General features: G+C 36.9%; 1 protein-coding gene across 3 annotated transcripts in view; it reads right to left on the bottom strand.

Moving 5' to 3' along the window:
- Window positions 1-21,083, bottom strand: part of LTN1 (listerin E3 ubiquitin protein ligase 1) — an 89,282-nt gene that overhangs the window by 13,980 nt on the left and 54,219 nt on the right. For all 3 annotated transcript variants that reach the window (XM_069075063.1, XM_069075064.1, XM_069075065.1), the window contains exons 19-23: window positions 19,129-19,271; window positions 14,236-14,371; window positions 13,715-13,859; window positions 4,247-4,448; window positions 901-1,138 (exon numbers count right to left, since the gene is read on the bottom strand). In XM_069075063.1, the coding sequence (XP_068931164.1) occupies window positions 901-1,138; window positions 4,247-4,448; window positions 13,715-13,859; window positions 14,236-14,371; window positions 19,129-19,271 (864 nt within the window). The remainder of the gene's footprint in view (window positions 1-900; window positions 1,139-4,246; window positions 4,449-13,714; window positions 13,860-14,235; window positions 14,372-19,128; window positions 19,272-21,083) is intronic.

Raw genomic sequence — 21,083 nt, 5'->3', positions numbered from 1 at the left:
AGGTCCCCCTGACTCCAGGGCCGGTGCTCTATTCACTGTGCCACCTAATTCTATATTTGCTCATCTTTTAACATTACATAAATTTGCTTTTCAAATAATTTGTTTCGAAAACACTTCTTAAAGAAATATTAAGCAACAACAATAAAAAAATTAATGTGTCCTTGAAAGTAAGCCTTTGATTATAAATACCTCTTTATCAGTTAAACAAGGGGCAAGGACTAGATGAATTCTAAAGCTCCTTCCAATTCTGTAATAACTCTATGATTAATCTTATAAATAATTTTATGATTTTAAAAGCAGTACCATCTAAGTGGTACAGTAGACTGATGGACCTGAAGTCAGGAAAATTTCATTTCAAATCAGGCCTCAGACACTTACTAGTTATGTTACTGGGAAAATCACTTAAAAACTGCCTGCCACCATTTCCTCATCTATAAAAGAGGGATAATAATAGCACCTACCTCCCAGGATTGTTGTGAGGATAAAATGAGATAATATTTGTTAAGCACTTAAAACAATACATAAATTCTAGCTATCATTATTAACTTGAAATACTTTAATAATTAAATACTTAAAATTCACACAGACTGATAGTATAGTTCTCAACGCAACTTCCCTAAAAATACGAACTAATTTTTAAAATGAATCACTTTATAGAAATTAGCACTGTATTAGAAATATAACACCTCTTCTTCCACTTAATATACTTCCTAAATAAATTTATTGCATGCAGTTTTCTCTATACCACATAAATTTAAATTCTCTAAATTTTCACTAAACACAATCTGAGTTGTCCAAATTTTAAAATGAAGAAAAAAAAATGATACACACATACACATTTTTCAAAAGCTGAAAGCTAAACAAAACCCAACACAATCAGTATATTAATTTAATTCTTACTTATACAACATATGATAAACTGCAATTTGCACAGGTCTAGCTCTGAAGTGAAGTAATGGGGCGAGTGTATTTAACAAGGTCTGGAGACGTTCCGGAAGGTTTGTCTTTTGGTCAGGTTTTAATCTAATGGCGAGTTTGTGATTGAGCAGTTGATCCTTTGAGATGTATGTTAGTGTTTCGCCCAAAGGTATCAGCACTGAATTCTGAAAAGATGTTTCAGATGTATCTTTGCTTTCCTCTAATAAAAGAAAAACAAAACAAAACCAAAAGATCCAATGAGGCAGTTACCATAATTAATACTTGGGAGAAAATAAGTAGACGGTTGCAGAATACTATTAATACAAAGTAAATTTGTTGCTTAGAGATACAAATGCAGTATTATGGCCTTCAACTGTGTTTTTACGCTGTAGATTCCTTAAAAAAAAAGTCCCATATTTAGTTAAGATAGTCTAATTAAGACTTCAGAACCCAACCCCCCTGTGTGTGTGTGTGTGTGAGTGTGTGTGTATTTCTCCCTCCCCGCCCCACCCTGGCCCAAATCCATAAGTTTTTTAAATTAATGAGTGGAGGAAAGGTCAGGTTTCTTTCATTGGGGTTTATGTCAGTAAGAATTTGAACAGTAACAGAGCTTTTCACATACTAAGTTCTAAATCAATGCTTCATTAAATCCTTTTAAAAAGCCCTATTTTTTTTTACATTTATTTTATTTTTCCCCAACTATGTTAAAACACTTTTTAACCATTTTTGTTAAAACACTTTTTAAACATTTTTTAAAAAGTTCTCAGTTTAGGGGCGGCCAGGTCGCTCAGCGAGTTAAGAGCACCGGGAGTAAGAGTCAGGATGACCTGGGGATCGAATCCAGGCTCTGACACTTAGCACCACACCCAGAAATAACTGGCTGTGTAACCTTGAGCAAGTAAGTTACTTAACCCCGATTGCTCATAAAAAAAAAAGTTCTCAGTTCCAATTTCTATCCCTCCTTTCCTCCCTCCCCTTTACCCTACCTAAGATGGTAAGCAAATCAGATATAGGTTATACATACGCAACCATGTAAAACATTTCCATGTTAGTCATTTCATACAAGAAGCCTCAAATACAAGAAAAAGAATGAAAAAAAGGGAAAAACAGCATGCTTCAGTCTGTATTCAAACAATATCAGCTCTTTCTCTGGAGGTGGATAGTGTTACATCATTAGTCCTTTGAGATTGCCTTAGATCATGGTATTGCTGAGAATAGCTATGTCATTCACAATTCTTCAATGTATAATATTGCTGTTGATGTATAATGTTGTAGTTCTCCTGGTTCTGTTCATTTCACTTTGTATCAGTTCATGTAAGTCTTTCCAGGTTTTTCTGAAAGCAATCTGCTCATCATTTCTTATAGCACAATAACATTCCATCACAATCATATTCCATAGCTTTTTTAGCTATTCCCCAATTGATGGGCATCCCTTTGATTTCCAATTCTTAGCCACCATAAAAAGAGATGCTACAAATATTTTTGTGCAAATAGATCCTTCACCCCTCCCTTTTTTTTAATATCTTTGGAATACAGACCTAGAAGTGCTAACCAATATTTTAAATAATCCACCTATTAACCTCTTTCTCTCCTCATTAACAGTTATAATCCAATGTTTCTCTTATTAAAAAAAAATACTCGGGGCGGCCAGGTGACGCAATGAGTAAGAGCACCGGCCCCAGAGTTGGGAGACCTGGGATCGGCTCCGAGCTCAGATACTTAACACACACACAAAAATAACTGGCCGTGTAACCTTGAGCCAAGTTACTTAACCCCAATTGCTTAGGGGTGGCCAGGTGGCACAGTTTGTAAGAGTGCCGGCCCCAGCGTCAGGAGACCTGGGATCAGTCCTGGCCTCAGATACTCGGCACCCACACAAAAATAACTGGCCATGTAACCTTGAGCAAGTTACTTAACCCAGACTGCTTTAAAAAAAAAAAAACAACTCGGGGTAGCTAGGTGGTGCAGTAAATAGAGCACAGGCCCTGGAATCAGCACTGACCTCAGACACTTAACACAAAATTAGCCATGTGACCTTGGGCAAGTCACTTAACCCCAATTTGTCCTACCTTCCCCCCTCAAAAAAAAAACACTCTAAGAATAGCCCTCTCTGATTTAAAAAGCAAAGGAATTTTGAAATTTCCTAAACAACCAAATGCCCTGGTGCACTTTTGGATAACACTAAAACTCGGTTGCTTCAGACTATTGCTATCTCCTTCTCTTTTTCTTCAACAAGGACCTACTCATATACCATAGACTTCAAAAGAAAAGGAAGTGATTTGGATAAGACTTTGTGAACCATGCAGTTACTGACTAGACTCTGATGGTAAGAGATTTTTTTTTTCACAGCACTGTATTCAAACCAGCAACTCCTAACAAGATCAAAAAGCCCATGGCATAAGTGACAAGTCAAACAACCTTTCTAATCAAAATAATGCTTGACTGTTTATGTCACCCTCTTGAAAAAAATCAGTTAAGCAAGAGAGGTAAGTATTTTTGTCATGTTAAAAATAAAAAGCCTGTGAAATAAGAGGAACCAGATCACTGTGCACAGTAACAGCACTATTATGAGGATGATCAACTGTGAAAGACCTGGCTACTCTGATCAATGCAATGATCCAAGACAACTCCTAAGATCTCATGATGAAAAAATGCTCTCTACCATGGGAGAGAGAATTGATGAACTCTTAAGCGCAAATTGAAGTATAATTTTCTCCATTTCTTTTTGGCTTTTTTTTTTGTAGTAAGGCTAATATGTAAATGTGGGGAGGGGAGGGCTGGGAATAAGGGAGAGAATTTAGAACTCAAAATTTAAAAAGAATGTTAAAAATAAATACTGTTGGGGCAGCCAGGTGGCTCAGCAAGTAAGAGCACCGGCTCCAGTGTTGGGATGACCTGAAGATCGAATCCCGGGCTCAGACACTCAGCACCACACCCAGAAATAACTGGCCGTGTACTTGAGCAAGTTACTTAACCCTGATTGCTCAATAAAAAATAAATACTTTTTGTTTAAAAAAAAGAAATAAAAGGCTTGTTTGCAACTGTTTTAGGAGTCAGGTATGTATTCAACTCCAAAGTTATCAATTATCATCATATTATATGAAGGCTATAAAAAAGCAACACAACTGCTATTTCTACCTCACTTTCAGCATTCTTCTTCTTACCCTTCCCATACTACTTCAAACATTTATAATACCATTTCATTTTCTTTTAATCTGAATTTTTATAAATACATCTAGTTATGAACCTATAGATAACTTTATGGACAAATCCCATGAATATCGAGCAACCACTTCAAGAACAGGATATTATTTCACTTTTTACTTACCTGTAATCTTCACCAAAAGAGGTAAAAGTAAACTGTGTATGCCTTCAGAAAAAAACTCATGCCATTCACTGATTAGGTTTACAGGAAGGTTGCTGCTTATGGAACTGAAATAAGCACTCAGAGTATAAGCCAAATCACAGCTAACACAGGCAAACAGTTGCACAAGTGGAACAGGATACAGTGCATGATTTTCACTTGTTGTCTGGAATAACAATCAGTTAGAATTAATTCAGCAAATTTCTAATTATTAAAATCAGATGCAATAATGGTACTATATTTACATTATACTTTAATACTTTATAAAGCATATTCTTGAAATGCTTAAATCATTCCTTTCATCCATTCAATCCTTAAAGTAATACAATAAAAAAGAAAATGCAAAATATTTCTTAAAATTAGGAAAAATGGGGCAGCTAGGTGGCGCAGTGAATAGAGCATCGGCCCTGGAGTCAGGAGGACCAGGGTTTGGATCCGGCCTCAGACACTGAACACAAAAACTAGCCATGTGACCCTGGGCAAGTCATTTAATCCCAATTGCCCTCCAAAAAAAAAGCAAAAAAAAATAAAATAAAATTAGGAAAAATGAGGCTCGGAGAAATGACTTGCCCAGGATCACACAACTATTTTTAAAAATTAAATATTTATTTTTTCAATCAGCAAAAATACACTTTTCTTTCTTCCCTTCCCCTCCAACTCCCCCTGTCCCCCACTCCCCAAGTCCTGCTCCTTGAGGACAAAATAAAATAAACCCTGTTAGAAATATATGTATTCAGGCAAAACAAATTTCTGCATTGGCCATGTCCAAAAGGGAAAAAACAACACACACACATACTTATATATGTATAGTTGTGTTGTGTGTATTCAGTCTTTTATCTACCAGAAAGCAGCAGTATGTTTCATCATTAATCCTCTGAAATTGTGGTTGACATTATGCTGATCAGAGTTCCTGAAGTCGTTCAATGTATAAACTGTTCCCTGGTTCTATTCACTTTACTCTGCCTTAGTCCACACAAGTGTTCCCAGGTTCCTTTGATACCATCCCCTTCATCACTTCTTGTACCATAGGTAGTAATCCATCACATTAATATATGATAATTTCTTCAGCCATTTCCCAATAAATGGGTACTCATTCCCTTCACATTCCATTTTTTGCCACCTCAAAAAAAGCTATAAATAGTTTAGTATTATCCTCAGAGTGTTATAAATACTTAGGATAAATGTCTCCTTTTTCTACCCTTCCATTTCCCCTTCTCCCTTTTCCCTATTTCCATGATGAGTAAAAACACTTCTGTACCCAACTCATGTGGGTATTGCATTCATCCTTCCCTCCTTTGACTAGTTTAGATGAGAATGAGGTTCAAATGTCAGCTGCTACCCACCGTATCCCTTTAAAAAAAAACAAAACTTTATTTCTGTTCCCTTCACTCTGTATCAGTTCATTTACTTCTTTATAGGTTTTTCTGAAACCATCCTGTTCTTCATTTCTTCTAGCACAACAGTATTCCATCACAATCATACACTACAACTTGTTCAGTCATTCTCCAAATGATGGGCACCCCCCTCAATTTCCAATCCTTTGCCCCCACAAATAGAGCTACTATAAATATCTTTGTACATATAGTTCCTTTTCCTTTGATCTCTTTGGGACACAGACCTAGGAGTGGTATTGCTAGTCAAAGGTTATGTATATCTCATAAACCAGAATGGTTGGACCAGGTCACAACTCTATCCACAGTGCTATAGTGTGTGTGTTTTCCCACTTCCCCTCCTGCACTTGTCATTTTCCTTTTCTGTCATGTTACCCAATCCAGTGTGTGAGGTAGTACCTCAGGGTTGTATCTTTTATTTATCCTTTTTTATCCACTCCCTCCCCTCCTCAAGTCTGTTCTTCTTCTGACCACTGCCTCCATTAATCTACCCCCTCCTCTCTTTTATCCCTTTCCCCTTCTACTTCCCTATTGGGTAAGATAGATTTCTATACTTAACTTAAGTGTATATATATAAAATCTTCCCACTTTGAACCCATTCCAATGACAATGAGGTTCAAGCGATGCTGCTAATCACCCCCTTCCTATTTCCCCCTCCACTGTAAAAGTTCTTCCTTGAATGCTTATTAGAGATAAATTTATTTTTTTCTTCTCCCCTTCTTCTAGGGTATCCCTCTTTCTCACCCCCCCCCTTTTTGGGAGATCATCTCAACGTAACTCACACCTCTGTCCTCTGCATAAAGTTACATGTATCATCTTCTCATATAGGAATGTTAACAGTTTAACTGAGTCCCTTATGATTTATTCCTCTTTCATGTGTACCTTTTTTGATTTCTTGAGACTTATGTTTGAATGTCAAATTTCCTCTTCAGCTCTGGTCTTTTCATCAGGAATGCTTTAAAGTCCTCTATTTCATTAGATGACCACCTTTTTTCTCCTGAAGGATGATACTCAGTTTTGCTGAGTAGGTTATTCTTGGTTTAATCCTACCTCCTTTGCCTTCTGGAATATGATATTCCATGCCCACTGTTCCTTTAACGTGGAAGCTGCTAAATCTTGTCATCTTAACTGTGGCAGCATGATATTTTAATTGTTTCTTTCTGGCTGCTTTACAATAGTTTCCCTCTGACTTGATAGCACTGCAATTTGGCTACAATATTCCTGGGAGTTTTAATTTTGGGATATCTTTCAGGAGGTGATCAGGGGATTCTTTCAATTTCTATTTTGCCCTCTGGATCTAAGACACAGGGGGAGTATTTGTATTCCTTTATAATTTCCTCAAATATGATGTCTGAGCTTTTTTTTTTATCATCACTTTCAGGTAGTCCAATAATTCTTCAATGGTATCTCCATGATTTATTTTCCAATTGAGTTGCTTTCATGATATTTCACATTTTCATCTTTTTTCATTTTTTAAATTTTTCATTATTTATTGATATCTCACGAACTCATTAGCTTCCACTTGCTCAATTCTAATTTTTAAGGACTTCTCTTTTTCAATGAGTTTTTGTACCCCTTTTTCAATTTGGCCTATTCTATTTTTTAAGGAGTTATTTTTTTAGTGAATGTTTGTGGTTCTTTTACCATTTGGCTAATTCTGTGTTTTAAGGTGTTATTTTCTTCACTATTTTTCTTGTGCCTTTTTTTTTTTTACTAAGTTGCTCATTCTCTTTTCAGAATTCTTTGAACCATTTCTTTTTGCAATTTTTTCCTCTACCATGCTTATCTCTTTCTTAAACTCTTTCAGGAATCCTTGTTGGGCTTGGGTTCAATTTACCTTTTTCTTTGAGGCTTTGCTTGCGGTTGTTTCCATATCATTGTCTTCTTCTGAATCTGTATCTTGGTTTTCCCTACCACCTTGATACTTTTTTATGGTCAAGTTCTTTTTTTGTTGTTTGCTCATTTTTCTGGCCAATTTCTTGACTCTGAACTTTATGATAAAGTTGGGCTCTGCAATCCAGAACTATCCCCAAAGGGATATAAAAAAGTGCATACCCTGGGGCGGCTAGGTGGCACAGTGAGTAAGAGCACTGGCCTGGAGTAGGGAGGACCCGGTTCTGGTCTCAGATACTTAACACCCACACACACAAAAAAACTGGCTGTGTAACCTTGGGCAAGTACTTAACCCCAATTGTTTAAAAAAAAAAGTGCATACCCTTTGACCCAGCAATACCACTTCTAGGGTTGTATCCCAAAGAAATCATAGAAGTGGGAGGACTTATATGTACAAAAATATAGCAGCTCTATTTGTGGTGGCAAAGAATTGGAAATCAAGGGGATGCCCATCAGTTGGGGAATGGCTAAACAAGTTGTGGTATATGAATGTAATGGAATACTATTCTGTTAAATGAAATGAGGAGCAGAGGCACTTTATAATAACCTGGAGAGACTTATATAAACTGATGCTGAGTGAGGAGAGTAGAACCAGGAGAACTTTGTACACAGTTACAGACACAACACATGTGTGACAACTACCTTTAATAGACTGGGCTCCTCTCAGCAATACAAGGTTAGAAGACAACTTCAAAAGACTCATGATGGAAAGGGCTATCCATATCCAGAGAAAGAACTACAGAGTATGAATGCAGATTGAAGCAAACTACTTGCTCTCTCTCTCTTTTGTGTTTTGTTTTGTCTTGTCCCTTCTTTCTCACCGTTCACTCCACTGGGTATAATCCTTCTTTAACAACTTGACTAATGTTCAATGTGAAGATATTTGTAGAACCTATATTTGATTGCATGCCATCATGGAGGGTAGGGGGAGAAAATGTGAAACTCAAGGGATTGTGGAACTGAAAGTTGTAAACTAAAAGTAAATAAATAAATTTTAATTTTAAAATAAAAAGTACTTTACCAGCAAAAAAAATAAAACAGAGTGGAATAAGCAAAAAAAGAGTTGGGCTCTGTTCATCTGGGGATGTGGTCACTTGGGGCACTGTCCTCAAGCTTCAGAATTTTTCCTGCTGCTGTTTTCAGAGCTAGTTCTAAGAGTGTGTAAGTTTTCAGTGCTTCTAAAGTGGTGTGATTCTAGGAGAGGTGTGGTCACTACTCTACTCTCCTGGTTGTTGTGGTCACCACTCTCCTGGTTGGTGTTCTGGTCTTTACCCAGGAAGGGCCCTTCCTCCATTGTGGCTTCAAGTACTAGTACTCCTCTCTACCCTAAAACAGCAACCAGAGCCCTTACTCCCTTGTGACCAATATGGGTGCTTCTCTCCACCCTGGAACTGACCCAGAATCACATATGGACAAGATTTCAGGGTCCTGGTCCCAGTGTCAGCTCAGGGTCCCTACAATTTCTTTCTGACCAGTCTGTCTGGGCCGAGAGCTCTCACAGCTGTTGTTACTAATGTTGCAGCTAACTCCAAGGCTCTGCTGGTGTTGCCACCATGTTTGCTCTGGGTTGGCCCCCACTCTAGTGTCATAAACCTCTTCTGCTGACCTCCTATGTTGTCTTGGGCTGGAAAAATATCTTATCCTGACCTTTTGTTGGCTCTGCCACTCCAGAATTCAATTTGACATATTTTAAAAAGTCATTTGGAGTAGAAAATTAGAAGAGTTCAGCTGGACCGCTACCCCTATTCTGCCACATTGGCTCCTTTGCCCTCCCCTCCCTCTTATTCCTTATTTGTACAGAAATCTACTTGTGCAGCCTGATTATATGAGATAATTTTCTCTAACTTTTCTTGACAGAGGTAGTAGACTCAAGGGGAAGAATCAATCAAAGATTTTTCAGCTATGGTCAATGTGTGAATTTGTTTCACTTGTCTATAAATATCTGTTACAAAGTTTTTATTTTGCTTTTTTAACTTTTCAATTGGAGGGAATGGGAGTAGTGTGGAGATGAAAAGAAAGGGGACAGTGATAGGTTTGCCAACCCCTCCACTCACAATAGTATTTAAAAGAAAATACCTAGAAAAGAAAGAAAATCAGAAACTAACAGACAAACTGGATGGCTGCTATATTTTGAATTTCTTATATAATCTTTTTAAAAGCAAGCTATATATAAAGAGAAATTTATAATTTCATATAAAAATTATCTTTTTCTGTCCTACTTTATAAGAGAAAATGCTCACTTTTTGGTGTTTAAGTGTAACAAATCTTTTTAAAATACTCTATTTGTGAGCTACTCAATTTTTATAAGATTTTTTTTGTGACACATCACTTACAACAGCTTTGATATGGAAGAAGTTTCACATAACCTTCTTCCCTCTTTGTCTTCTCCACAAAGCCTTCAGAGCTCCTCAGAGACCAAAGATAAAACTTATCACCTTCTTGCTGACTCCTTAGGGAGAAGCACTTCTTCGTAAAACATTTTTCAACTGTCACTTCAAAAATGCCAACATGAGCTGTTTTTCTAAATACCCTGTGATCTTAAAGAGGACATCAACAATCTCTGTAAGAGAGACTTTTTGAAACATGGGTTACATTTATATTTAAATGAATTGTTCAAGCAGACCACGCCTTTAAGAGATGTTTACATTATGCAAATTCGCTGGACGTGTAGGGGCCAGGAACAGAGAACCAAGATCAGGAGGAATACCAGGAGTGGGGAGGAGTGGAAGACACTTGTGGGCCTGACATAGACACAGACACAGACAGAAGAGAATGGGTGACACATTGGGGCTTGGTGTAAATGAAGTACTTGAACACGGAGTGGCAGAAGAATGGAGGGATCATATATGTGGGAAGGTGGGTGGAATGGAGCAAAGGTTTTCCTCTCTTCAGGCTTGAGGTCTACCAGACAAGATTAGGTCATAGGAGTGGTAGTCTCTCTCCATGGGTTCCTCTGCTTTTACTTGAAGGATTTTTTTTAGGTTTCTTTTTTTTGGCAGGGGTTTGAGAGGTCACAGAGTGCCAAGCCAAGATAAGAGGAGAGGGAAAGGGAGAGAGAAAAAGAAAGAGAAAGGAGAGAGAGAGCACAGTGATGAGAGCAGAGTAAAATTACATAAGATTTTTTGGAATGCAGTTTATTTCACAATTCTTTTGCATAAAATCAAATTTGTGTAATGTGAATTTACATAATGCTTAAAGTGTGAATTGTTTGTAGCTGAGAAGCATAATCCTGAACTTAAGTGAAACCAAACCGAACTGACCCAAACTTTCAAAAGGAAAAGTGGGCCCTCTCTAAATTTTCTTGAATATATCATAATACAGAGGGGTAAAAAATAGAATGCTGGGTCAGGGAGACCTAAGTTTAACCTACTTCTGACATTTACTAGCTATATAACCCTGGCACTTAACCTCTAAGTGACTCAATTCCAGAGGACTCATCTTCTAAGTCAGAGGCAAGTAATAATGTGGAGAAGAGTTCCTATAACTTAAGTTTCATATAATGATAAACTTGTAAATTTTTGCATATTGATGTATCCTCACATGCAAAAAGGTGTGTTGGACCCTCTTTTTTCCTCTCTCTATACTTTATCTCAGTACTCTCAACAAGTCCTCCCAGTAAAATTATCATCTCTATACTGATGAATCCCAGATTTACATTTTCTATGCTAGTCTTTACCCTGAATTTCAGGTCCATTGGATGTTTCAAACTGAATGTTCTGGAGACACCTCAAATTCAATCTTTCCCCAAAATCTACTCTTCTTCCAAATGTCCCAATCTCTGTAAAGGGCATTACCATTCTTCCAGCCTTCCTGTACTCCCTCACTTCACCTACACCTCCCCCTTTACCACCCCACCCCCAAAATCAATTGCCAATTCTTGCCATTTCTCCTCTACAATATCCCTCATATTCAACTACTACTCTCTTCAGGCTATCATTACTGACCTAGATTATTTCAATGGTGTCCTAATTGGTCTCACAACCTCAAATTTCTCCCCACTTCAATCCTACCTCCACTCAGCTGGCTAAAATGATTTTCTTTAAGAGCATACAGAACCATGTTATTTTACAACTGTAATGAGAATGTAAATTTGGAAGATCTTCCCTGCCCCTAGGCTAAAGTGCACCTGGAGACTGGGGTGGGAGGCTTGTTTTTCAGCAGATACTTCTTGATTGGCCAGTGAGTCAATAAGGTGGTTACATTCTCTGAGCCAGGAGAAGGCTATATAAGCCCTGATGTGAGGCTTTGTTTTGGGGGCTCACTTTGAGAAGTGTTCTGTGATTTGATCTGGATTCTGGGAAGCCATTGTCCAGAGCCCCCCCGGCTTTGAAAAAACCCAGATGTTGAAACCCAGATGTTGACTGGGTATGGATGTAATGGCTGGACAGTTTGGAAAGCTGTCTACTTGATCTGTTTCTGTCTTGATAATTCTGCCTGTATACTTTGAAGTTCGGGGTGCTGACCTTTTTCCCCTGAACAAGGTAAACGATATATGTCTGACTGATTAAAGTAAGCTTGTTAACCCATTTTGAATTGCTTTCCTTTAACAAAGCAGATCCAAGAACCTGTGTGGGCAGCCACCTGAGGATGCTTGGGGTGCTTGCCACTACAACTACTCAATAAATTCCACTGGATCCCTATTACACCTAGGATAAAATATAAATTCCCATTAGGCTTTTATTTTTTTCAGGAGGGGCACAGAGGGTTAGGAATGGGACTTCCCTATCTTTCCCAGAATGGAAGTGCCACTCTATCCCACTGCTGATCTGCATAGTTTTGATCTGCTCCATTCTGAACATGGGTTGGTTCATCCTTATTAGGCAGCCTTGTGCTTCTCCTAACTCTTCCCCATGAGTGTGTGGGATATAACCAAGACATCCGCTTAGGTCAGCTTAGCTCCAATGCATCTCAGAACTCCTGAGCTCAAACAATCCACCATCCTCACCCTCCCCAATGCTCCTTGCATACAGGTGGTAGAAAGGATTACAAGTGTGCACCACCAAGCCCAGCTCTCTGTTTGACTCTTAAAGGCCTTCATAACCTTTCACAACAAGACTCCTTTTTATTTTCAACCTTATTCGCCAAAGTGGGTTTCTCTCTATTTCTCACATAACATTCAATCTTCCTTCTTTGTGCTTTTGTACAGGCTATTCCCCAGGCCTGGAATGTACTTCCTTTTCACCTACACCTTAAAGTATCCCTCACTTCCTTCAAGACACAGTTTAAGTACCATCTTCTACATAAAGATTTCTGATTTCCTCCAATGACTAGTACTCTCCCTTCCTCTCTTATATTTATTCTACACTTATTAATAAGGATTATTTCATTCATTTGGATTCCCAGCACTTAGCACAGTGCCTGGCAAAAACAATAAATACTCATTATTTGGTTGGTTGATCATCATTAATATACTTCTGTAAAGTACTTACAAATTCCATTTTATGAATTTTTGGGAATACGTACATTCATAAGAAACTAAGAAATATGATATGAAAAGTCTCTTGCTTTAAAGAACTCTCCAAGTGGCAGAGATTAAAAAGAAAGAGCAAATGAAAAGAAATATTAATATATTTATGATATAGTATCAGAATATGTGATTTGCTAGCAATTTCTTATCTTTCATTTTATTCACTAATCAACATAACAACTGATGCATAATAGCAAGAAACAAGGCAATATAATGGAAATAACATTACAAGTGGAACGAGAAGTCTTAGATTTTAGTCTTATTAATAGATTTATGAATTTTAGCAAGTTATTTGATGACAGTGACCTTATTTTTTATTTGTAAATGGGAATACTACACTTACCTTCATAAAACTACTCAGTACAGGGGGTGGCCAGGTGGTGCAGTGAATAAGAGCACTGGCCCCAGAGTCGGGAGACCTGGGATCGAATCCGGGCTCAGATACTTAGCACCCACCCAGAAACACCTGGCCATGTAACCTTGAGCAAGTTACTTAACCCCGATTGCTTTAAAAAAAAAAACTACTCAGTACAGATAAAGTGAGATACTGGATATAAAGGTTTATAAATAACAAACTACTCTTTTGATAGATGTAAAATGTTTTTAGTTTCTTCCATATAATTTTCATTAAAAATTAAAGAATTACTAATGCTTATGTGGAAACATAAGAAATCATATTACCTCCAACCAAGCCAACATTGAACACATGATGAAGTCCCAGTCACCATCCACCAAAAGAGATGAAGAATACTTCAGTAATATGGAAAGTAAGCGGATTATTTCTATATTTAAGCCAAGTAGTTGAGGACTTGCTTCTTTCAAATTGCTGCACCAAAAACACAAAGGATTAAAAATATGCTTAACTGACAAAAAACTAAAGATAATTCATTTCAACCTTGTCATTAGCCTTTTGACTTAAAGTTCTACAATACTGTAAGTTTAACAAGCTATGTTAAGAAATACACTTTTTAGGAGGGGCAGCTAGGTGGCACAGTGAATAGAGCACCGGCCCTGAAGTCAGGAGGACCTGAATTCAAATCTGGCCTCAAACACTTAATACTTACTAGCCATGTGACCTTGGGCAAGTCACTTAACCCCAATTGCCCTGCCTTGCCCCTCCAAAAAGCAAAAAAAAAAAGAAAAAAAGAAATACACTTTATATACAGAAAAAGAAGAAAATTATAATATAGTGAATGACCTACCAACTGAAAAGAAAAATATCTTCATGGTCACTCTTCCATGACATGATAATTTTTAGTATTCCATAGAGTTTCTCTCTACTGTCGATGCTTCCCTTTCTCAGACAAGAATTCAAAATGGAAAGATATCCAAAACTTCCTAAAGCAAAAGCCAATGTGAAAATGATATAGGTATTATATTATAGGACATCTATTCTTTTAAAGGATCAATTTCTCCTCAAATGAATAATTATTAAAAGAAATCTACAGAGCACTTACACAAAGCATCAAACAACTTCTTTAGACTTAGGGATAGGGATAGAAACTAGACCTGTGATTTCACTGGTACAGGGAACTCCTAAGTGAGGAAATTCCTACCACTAACTCAGGTCAGCACCTTCTCTGCAAGTCAGTTGTGTCAGAGGTGGAACTTGAACCCAGTTGGCTCTCTATTCTCTATACCATAAGTACCCAAAGTGGGCCATATCACCCCAGGGAGACAATGGAATTATTGGGGCGGGGGGGGGGGGGTCAGTGGCTATTGCCTTGGGTGACACAAATTTCGGAAAAAAACCCAAACCATTCAAGGGTTAAAGGAAGATTTCCCCTGGGGGAGGGGGAAGGAGGTTGGCGCTGAGTAAAGATTTTTTTTTCCCCTAAGGGGACAGTAGACCAAATAAGCTTGGGAACCTCTGAAGTCTATACCATACTGACTCAATTTTAATTTAAAGAAAAATTAAACGAGAAACTGATTTAGCCAAGCTATATGCCTTTGAAATTTAGTTTCCTCATCTGTCAAAGTAAGGGGGAAATATATAATTTTTAAAAAAATATGTTAATTTTAAAAACTTTTCTTCCACCTTTAAAAGACACTTTCCCTTTTATCATCACCTATATGGCAGCCATAAAAAAATGCTTCATGGTGATTTCTATGCATAGTAAATGAAACTCAGTTCTTATTACCCAACCTAAATAGCTAATCAATAGGATGGAGAAATAATGAATGGATTGGAATTATGGTACAAAAAGCAACAGTATGTTTCCCTTTTCCTTCACATGTCAATCAACAGTTACCAAGAGAAGAGATGGGTTAAGCTTAGAGGACACAGTGTGATACAGTGAGAAATGTCTTACTAGAGATCAGGAGAGCTGTACATTTAGAGCTAAAAATCAAAGTTTAATGCTCTGAGGAAGAAGCATCTACATATCCAAAAAGGAATTATCAAGTTCAAGGTATTGCTAAAGGATCATTATATAAAAGACTAGAAGAAAATGGGGATAGGTGGTTGATAACTCAATGCTGATGGGAAATGAGAAAGCTATTTATCAATTAACCTGATTATAGGAACAGAGATCTCTTTCCAGGGTCTTTCCAGGGTGTGTACTCACGATATGCCAGGGAAGCTCTCTAACTACTTTTGATCATTCATCACTAGTTTCGCAGGATCTCAATTATCTAGACATATGCTAAAGTTCTTCTGCCAAAAAGAGAGCAGCTAATAATTTCTTGATCTGAATTTCTGATAACTTCATACTTCAGAAGGAAGAGAAACCAATGGGGAGAATTTTCCTTTTCTTTGCCAAACAGAGGGGTTGGGGGGAGGAGAGGGAAATTGATGAAAATTTTGAAGGAAAAGTTTTCAACTTTTATAGAACTTGTGATAAGGAAGAAAGTCAGAATTGATATATACCCAAGATTTTCAAAGAGTAGATTTCAAAAGGTTCAGGGGAAGAATATGCAGAAATCTATGAACTATAATTCTGACAAAATCAGCCCAAAAGGGATGAGATGCACTTGAATGAAATTCAGAAAACACAGGAAAAATTGGAGTAGATGTCTGAAATGAGTGATGTAGATGGACAAAAAACTCACAAATCAACCTAGATTTTTTAAAACTACATATACAATGTGGAAATGAGAGTAAATAACAGAAGGTAAACATAAAAGTTTGAAATGATACTGTATAAACATTAGGCAACTGTGAAAAGTTCAGAGAAGCATGAAAAACTGGATAAATTGATAAGCAGATCAAAAGGACAAAAAACCACAAGGACTATAACAATGTAAATTATAAGAATGCTAAAAAGGAAGCTGAAGTGTGAGTAAAAATTTTGACGGTCCAGGGAAAGAAGTAATGAAAAGATACATCCTTCCTTATGGCAGAGAATGTGGGAAGGAAGGAGGCTCTATTGGACAAAATACCGAATTACATTGTCAGATGTGATCACTGTATCAAATGCATTTGCTTAATTTCTTTAAGCATTTCTTTGATATGAGAGAAGTTGATTTTCCTATTTCCCCTTTTAATGGATTAATATAAATTGTATTTATATTATTATATAATATAAATATATTATATATTATATTATATATATATTATATTTATGTTTCTTTAAAAAATATATACATATAGCAGAGTGCTCAAGTTCAAAACAATTAAGGCTGGCAAGGAAAGCCAAGGACAACAAAGAGATAGTTATGAGATTTTTTGTTTTGTTTGGGTGGGGGAGGGGGAGTTGTACTGCTTAACTGGGGGAAAAGAAGCAGCTCAAAGAAGAGGTAGGACCATTGTTTGGGGATGGATAACATGGTAAGTGACAAGACAAAGTAGAACTATGTATTTCTAAATTTACTTCTCTGCCAAGGAGAATGACCTTTGAATGGTAAAAAGAAGAAAAATGGCTAATTAAGGAGATAATTAAGAGAGAACCTCTTTGCCCTTAATGAATTCAAGTGTCCTATCCCAGACGAACGATATCCTTAGTACCGAAAGAAGTGGTAGATATTATTGCTGAGCCAATGTCAATGATATCTGAAAGACAGTAGAGAAAGGAAAGGGCAATGTGGAATTGTCTGGAGAGATCAAATGTACTGGCTTTCAAAGAATGAAAAAGAACAGAATGTGCAAAACTGTAGAGTGGTTTGGATGGAATGAATTTGACAAAATATTATTAAACAATTTATAGGAAAGGAAACAATGATCATAGAAAGCAGCATAACTTTTTCAATAATGTCATGCCTTACTAAACTTATTTCCTCTTCTATAAAGCAGAGCAATGTCATTGTTTGCCTAGATATCTATGATAGCAATGTATTTGTTTTGCCATTTTTGTGAAAAAGATACAAAAATGTAGTAAGTTAAATGGACTAGGAAATGGTTATGTGGTCAGACTTTCACTAGAAGTAGCAGAACTAAAAGGATAATTTATACAACAATCACATATAAAGAAAAACAACTTTGAAAGACTTGAGAATTCTGATCAATGCAATGACAAACCATGACTCTAGAGGGCTGATGATGAAGCACATTCACTCTTGACAAAAAGGTGACACACAAGGTGCAGAATAAAACATACATTTTTTAAAATTTCTTTTGCTTAACTATGCTTATTTGTTAGAAAGCCCTGGGTTTTCTTTTTCCTTTTCTAATGGTGAAGACTTGGGAACAGGGAAAAAAAAGGAGATCATTGAACATTTTTTTCTTTAAAGGAAGAAAAGACAACAGAAGGAAGGTGAGAAATAAGCAAGCTGGACATGAAAGTTACAAGTAAAATCATATACTTAAAAGAGCAAGATGTACTTGATAGCAATCTGCAGTTTTATGTACAATCTTATTTTCTGCTTTACTATGTAAATGGAAATACCAATTTTACTTGGTATCTGCTAAGTTAGATAGAATAAGTTAGGCAGTTTAAATAAGAATTAAAAAACAAAACTTGACAGGCCATCTCTAGTAGAATGCTCTAGGAATCTATGCATGGGCCTATGCTCTTTAACATTTTTGAAAGACAAGTGAAGATGAAAAAAGGTTTTGCCAGACTAGAACATTGGGCTGAACAGAACAAAATTTAATAGGGACAAATGCAAAGTCTTTCAAGGTGGGTTCAAAAAAAATCAACCTTATGAGTATAATATGGGAGATGAATGGTCAGATAGCAGATTGTCTGAAAAAGATCTGCACAGTTTGGTGGACTATACGCTCAATGAGTTAAAAGGGTGAATGTGGCTACCAAAAAAGTTACTGTGAAATTGGGCTACATTAAGAGAAGCAAAACTTCCAGGAATAAGAAGGTGAAAGGTCTGCTATACTCTGCCCTGGTCAGAACACACCAGGAATAACTGTGTTCAATTCTAGGAATCCCAGTTAAAGAAGGGTATTTCTCAACTGGAGGACATACAAAAGAAAACAACAAGAGTGGTAAAGGAACTCAAGCTGATACCTTATGAAGATTAGTTTACACTATAAGGATTGTTTAGCATAGAGAAAGAGAAGATTTGAGGAAGACATGGTGGCTATTTCACAGCAATGAGCGAAATTGCAGAGACAGTCTTGATCTTAAGACAAAATGTCTTCACAATCAAAGTTATCCATAAGTGGAATGGTCTGATGCAGTAGGTGGTGGGCTCCCATTCATCAGAAGTCTTCTATATATAAAGGTTGAACGACCAGATGCTGCATGTGCTGCAGTGAGAATTCTTATTTTGGCTATGTGTAGAACCAGAGAAAGTCAATGAGATCTCTGCAAACAGTGAAATTCTGTGATATTCTCATGTGGGTTCTCAAAGTCACTGAACTCCTTGGTTTTCTCATCTATAAAATCAGAGGACTTCCAAGGTAAACAAAGGGAACCTCCAAGTTTTACAATATAGTGGCAAGGTATTCTATGTTCATAAATGAAGGACTGAACTAAAGGGTTCACTGTGGCTATACACCTTCCTTATGATGGTACGTAGCAGAGGCACAGGAATGGTGACAAATGATCATTGTCCAGCAATATATATTGCCATTTTATTTGCATGGCATGTATTCTACCAGTTAATTAATTTTTCATTCTAAAAATAAGTATCACCTCCAGTCATAACTACTCAATGGAGTACAGATTAACATGAAAGTTATTTTTTAAAAGTTAACTTACCATCAATATTACAAAGATCTTTGTTTGTGCATGTCAAAAGTCTAGCTGTACACTGGTTAACTAGTTCTTCCTTATCTTCTAAAGGCAAAAATGGAGAGAGACTCTGAACAGTATGCAAACTACCTTCAGTTACTGGAAAAAACCTGTCCACAGAGGAGAAAAGATGTTATAGAAAGATTTTTAAAATAATACTTCTACTATATATATATAGTATATATATACTATATATATATAGTATAGTTAATTCAGAAAAATCCCCAATAACCATCCCTTTTTTGTTTAAGCTATTCAACTTGTATCACATAATGCATCAAGAAAAATGCAGCCAAAGTTTGGCCAAATACAATGGTCAATGTGAATACTACACTGTCAAAGCTAAAGGATATATCCTTTTTTTCTGCTAACAATCAACTGTTTTTCCTATTTTATGTTTTGTTTTGTACTTTTGAGACTGAGTCTCCCTATCTTACCCACACCCAGAAAGAGAGTAATCCACTCATGGTTCCTCTCATGCATTGTTATGCTTTGTATTATAATTATTTGTAAATCTGTCTGATTCCTATTCACAAAACATTTTCAATTTCTTGGAATCAGGGACCTTAACCTTTAAAAATTTTATAGCTGGGGCGGCTAGGTGGTGCAGTGAGTAGAATGCCGATCCTGGGGTCAGGAGGACCCGAGTTCAAATCCAGCCTCAGACTTATATTTAACACTTACTAGCCGTGTGACCTTGGGCAAGTCACTTAACCCCAACTGCCCTGCCCTCCCCCCTCCAAAAAGTAAAAAAAAAAAATTTATAGCTACATTTTGTATTCATACAGTAGAAAACAAATCCCCTTACAGAAGATATTCCTTGAAAAACAGTTAATCAGCATGAAATTTTAAGCAGCTGTTTCCAACCCAGGCCAGTTGACCCCTCTTTTGTTCCTCCATTCTTGGGGTCTAACACACTGATTTGTTACGTGTTAGTAGTTGTACTAGTGTGGCTACCTTATAAACATAATCTACTGCATCTCAGAACTCAGGAGCTCAAGCCATCCATGGGCCTCAATCTTCCTGCTAGCAAAGATCACAGGCCTCCCTCACTGTACTTTGCATGAACTGACTGTTTTCATGACAGATCAAAGGGGACAGAGCAAACACTTCCAAGAAGGGAGCAGAGGAAAGTAAGAAAGAATTCTCAAGGAGAAAGTCTTTGATTTGGGCCTTGAACAAAAGGTTAAGATTTTAAACTGTGGAAATAAGGAAACAGTTGAGAATTCCAGGCATTTAGAATGACTTGGAAAGGTATAGAGGTGTAAAAGCCTCAGACATGTTCAGAGAATGATGAGGAATTTTATTTGGCTGAAAAGAAAGGTATGGAGTAGACTAATCAAAGATAAGACAGGTGTGGAGTATCCTGGAGATGAAAATAAAAAGTTTTAATTTATCCAATACACAACAGGGAATCACTGAAGGTTTCTGAGCAAGAATGACATCATTAAAGTTCTACTTTAGGAACTCTAATTTGATAATGTTCTATAGGATGACTAGATATTTGATAATGTTCTACAGGATTATTTAACCAGTGAGAACTGAAATTTAAATTACTGTAATACACAGTGCAAGAGGCAATAAAGGTCTCCTGGTAGGCCATATCCAGCCCTCCACCTGTTTTATACAGCTCCTGACCTAAAAATGTGTCTTTTTTTATCATTTAAATAAAGTTTTACTGTACTTTTAAAATTAAGTTTTGTTGTATTTTAAAATATAAAAAAACATTCTTAGCTCATATAGGGCAGTCCTCAGGTCAGGTGTTGACCCATGCCCTAAACTATGGCCAGCAGCAATAAGAATATAAAGTGAGTGATAGCCTTGGGAATTACTGTAGAATTATAATCCATAGAACTTGGCAAATGATGACCTATCCACATGGAATTTTCTAGTAGGCAGTTCAGAGTGTAGGTCTAGAGCTT

Source organism: Petaurus breviceps, unplaced genomic scaffold (assembly GCF_028583685.1).
Source record: "Petaurus breviceps papuanus isolate PSGF00001 unplaced genomic scaffold, PetGlider_PUasm1.0 90897, whole genome shotgun sequence".
Taxonomy (NCBI): Eukaryota; Metazoa; Chordata; class Mammalia; order Diprotodontia; family Petauridae; genus Petaurus; species Petaurus breviceps.
Note: the sequence above shows the minus strand (reverse complement) of the source record. Positions and strands in the feature narration are given on the sequence as shown.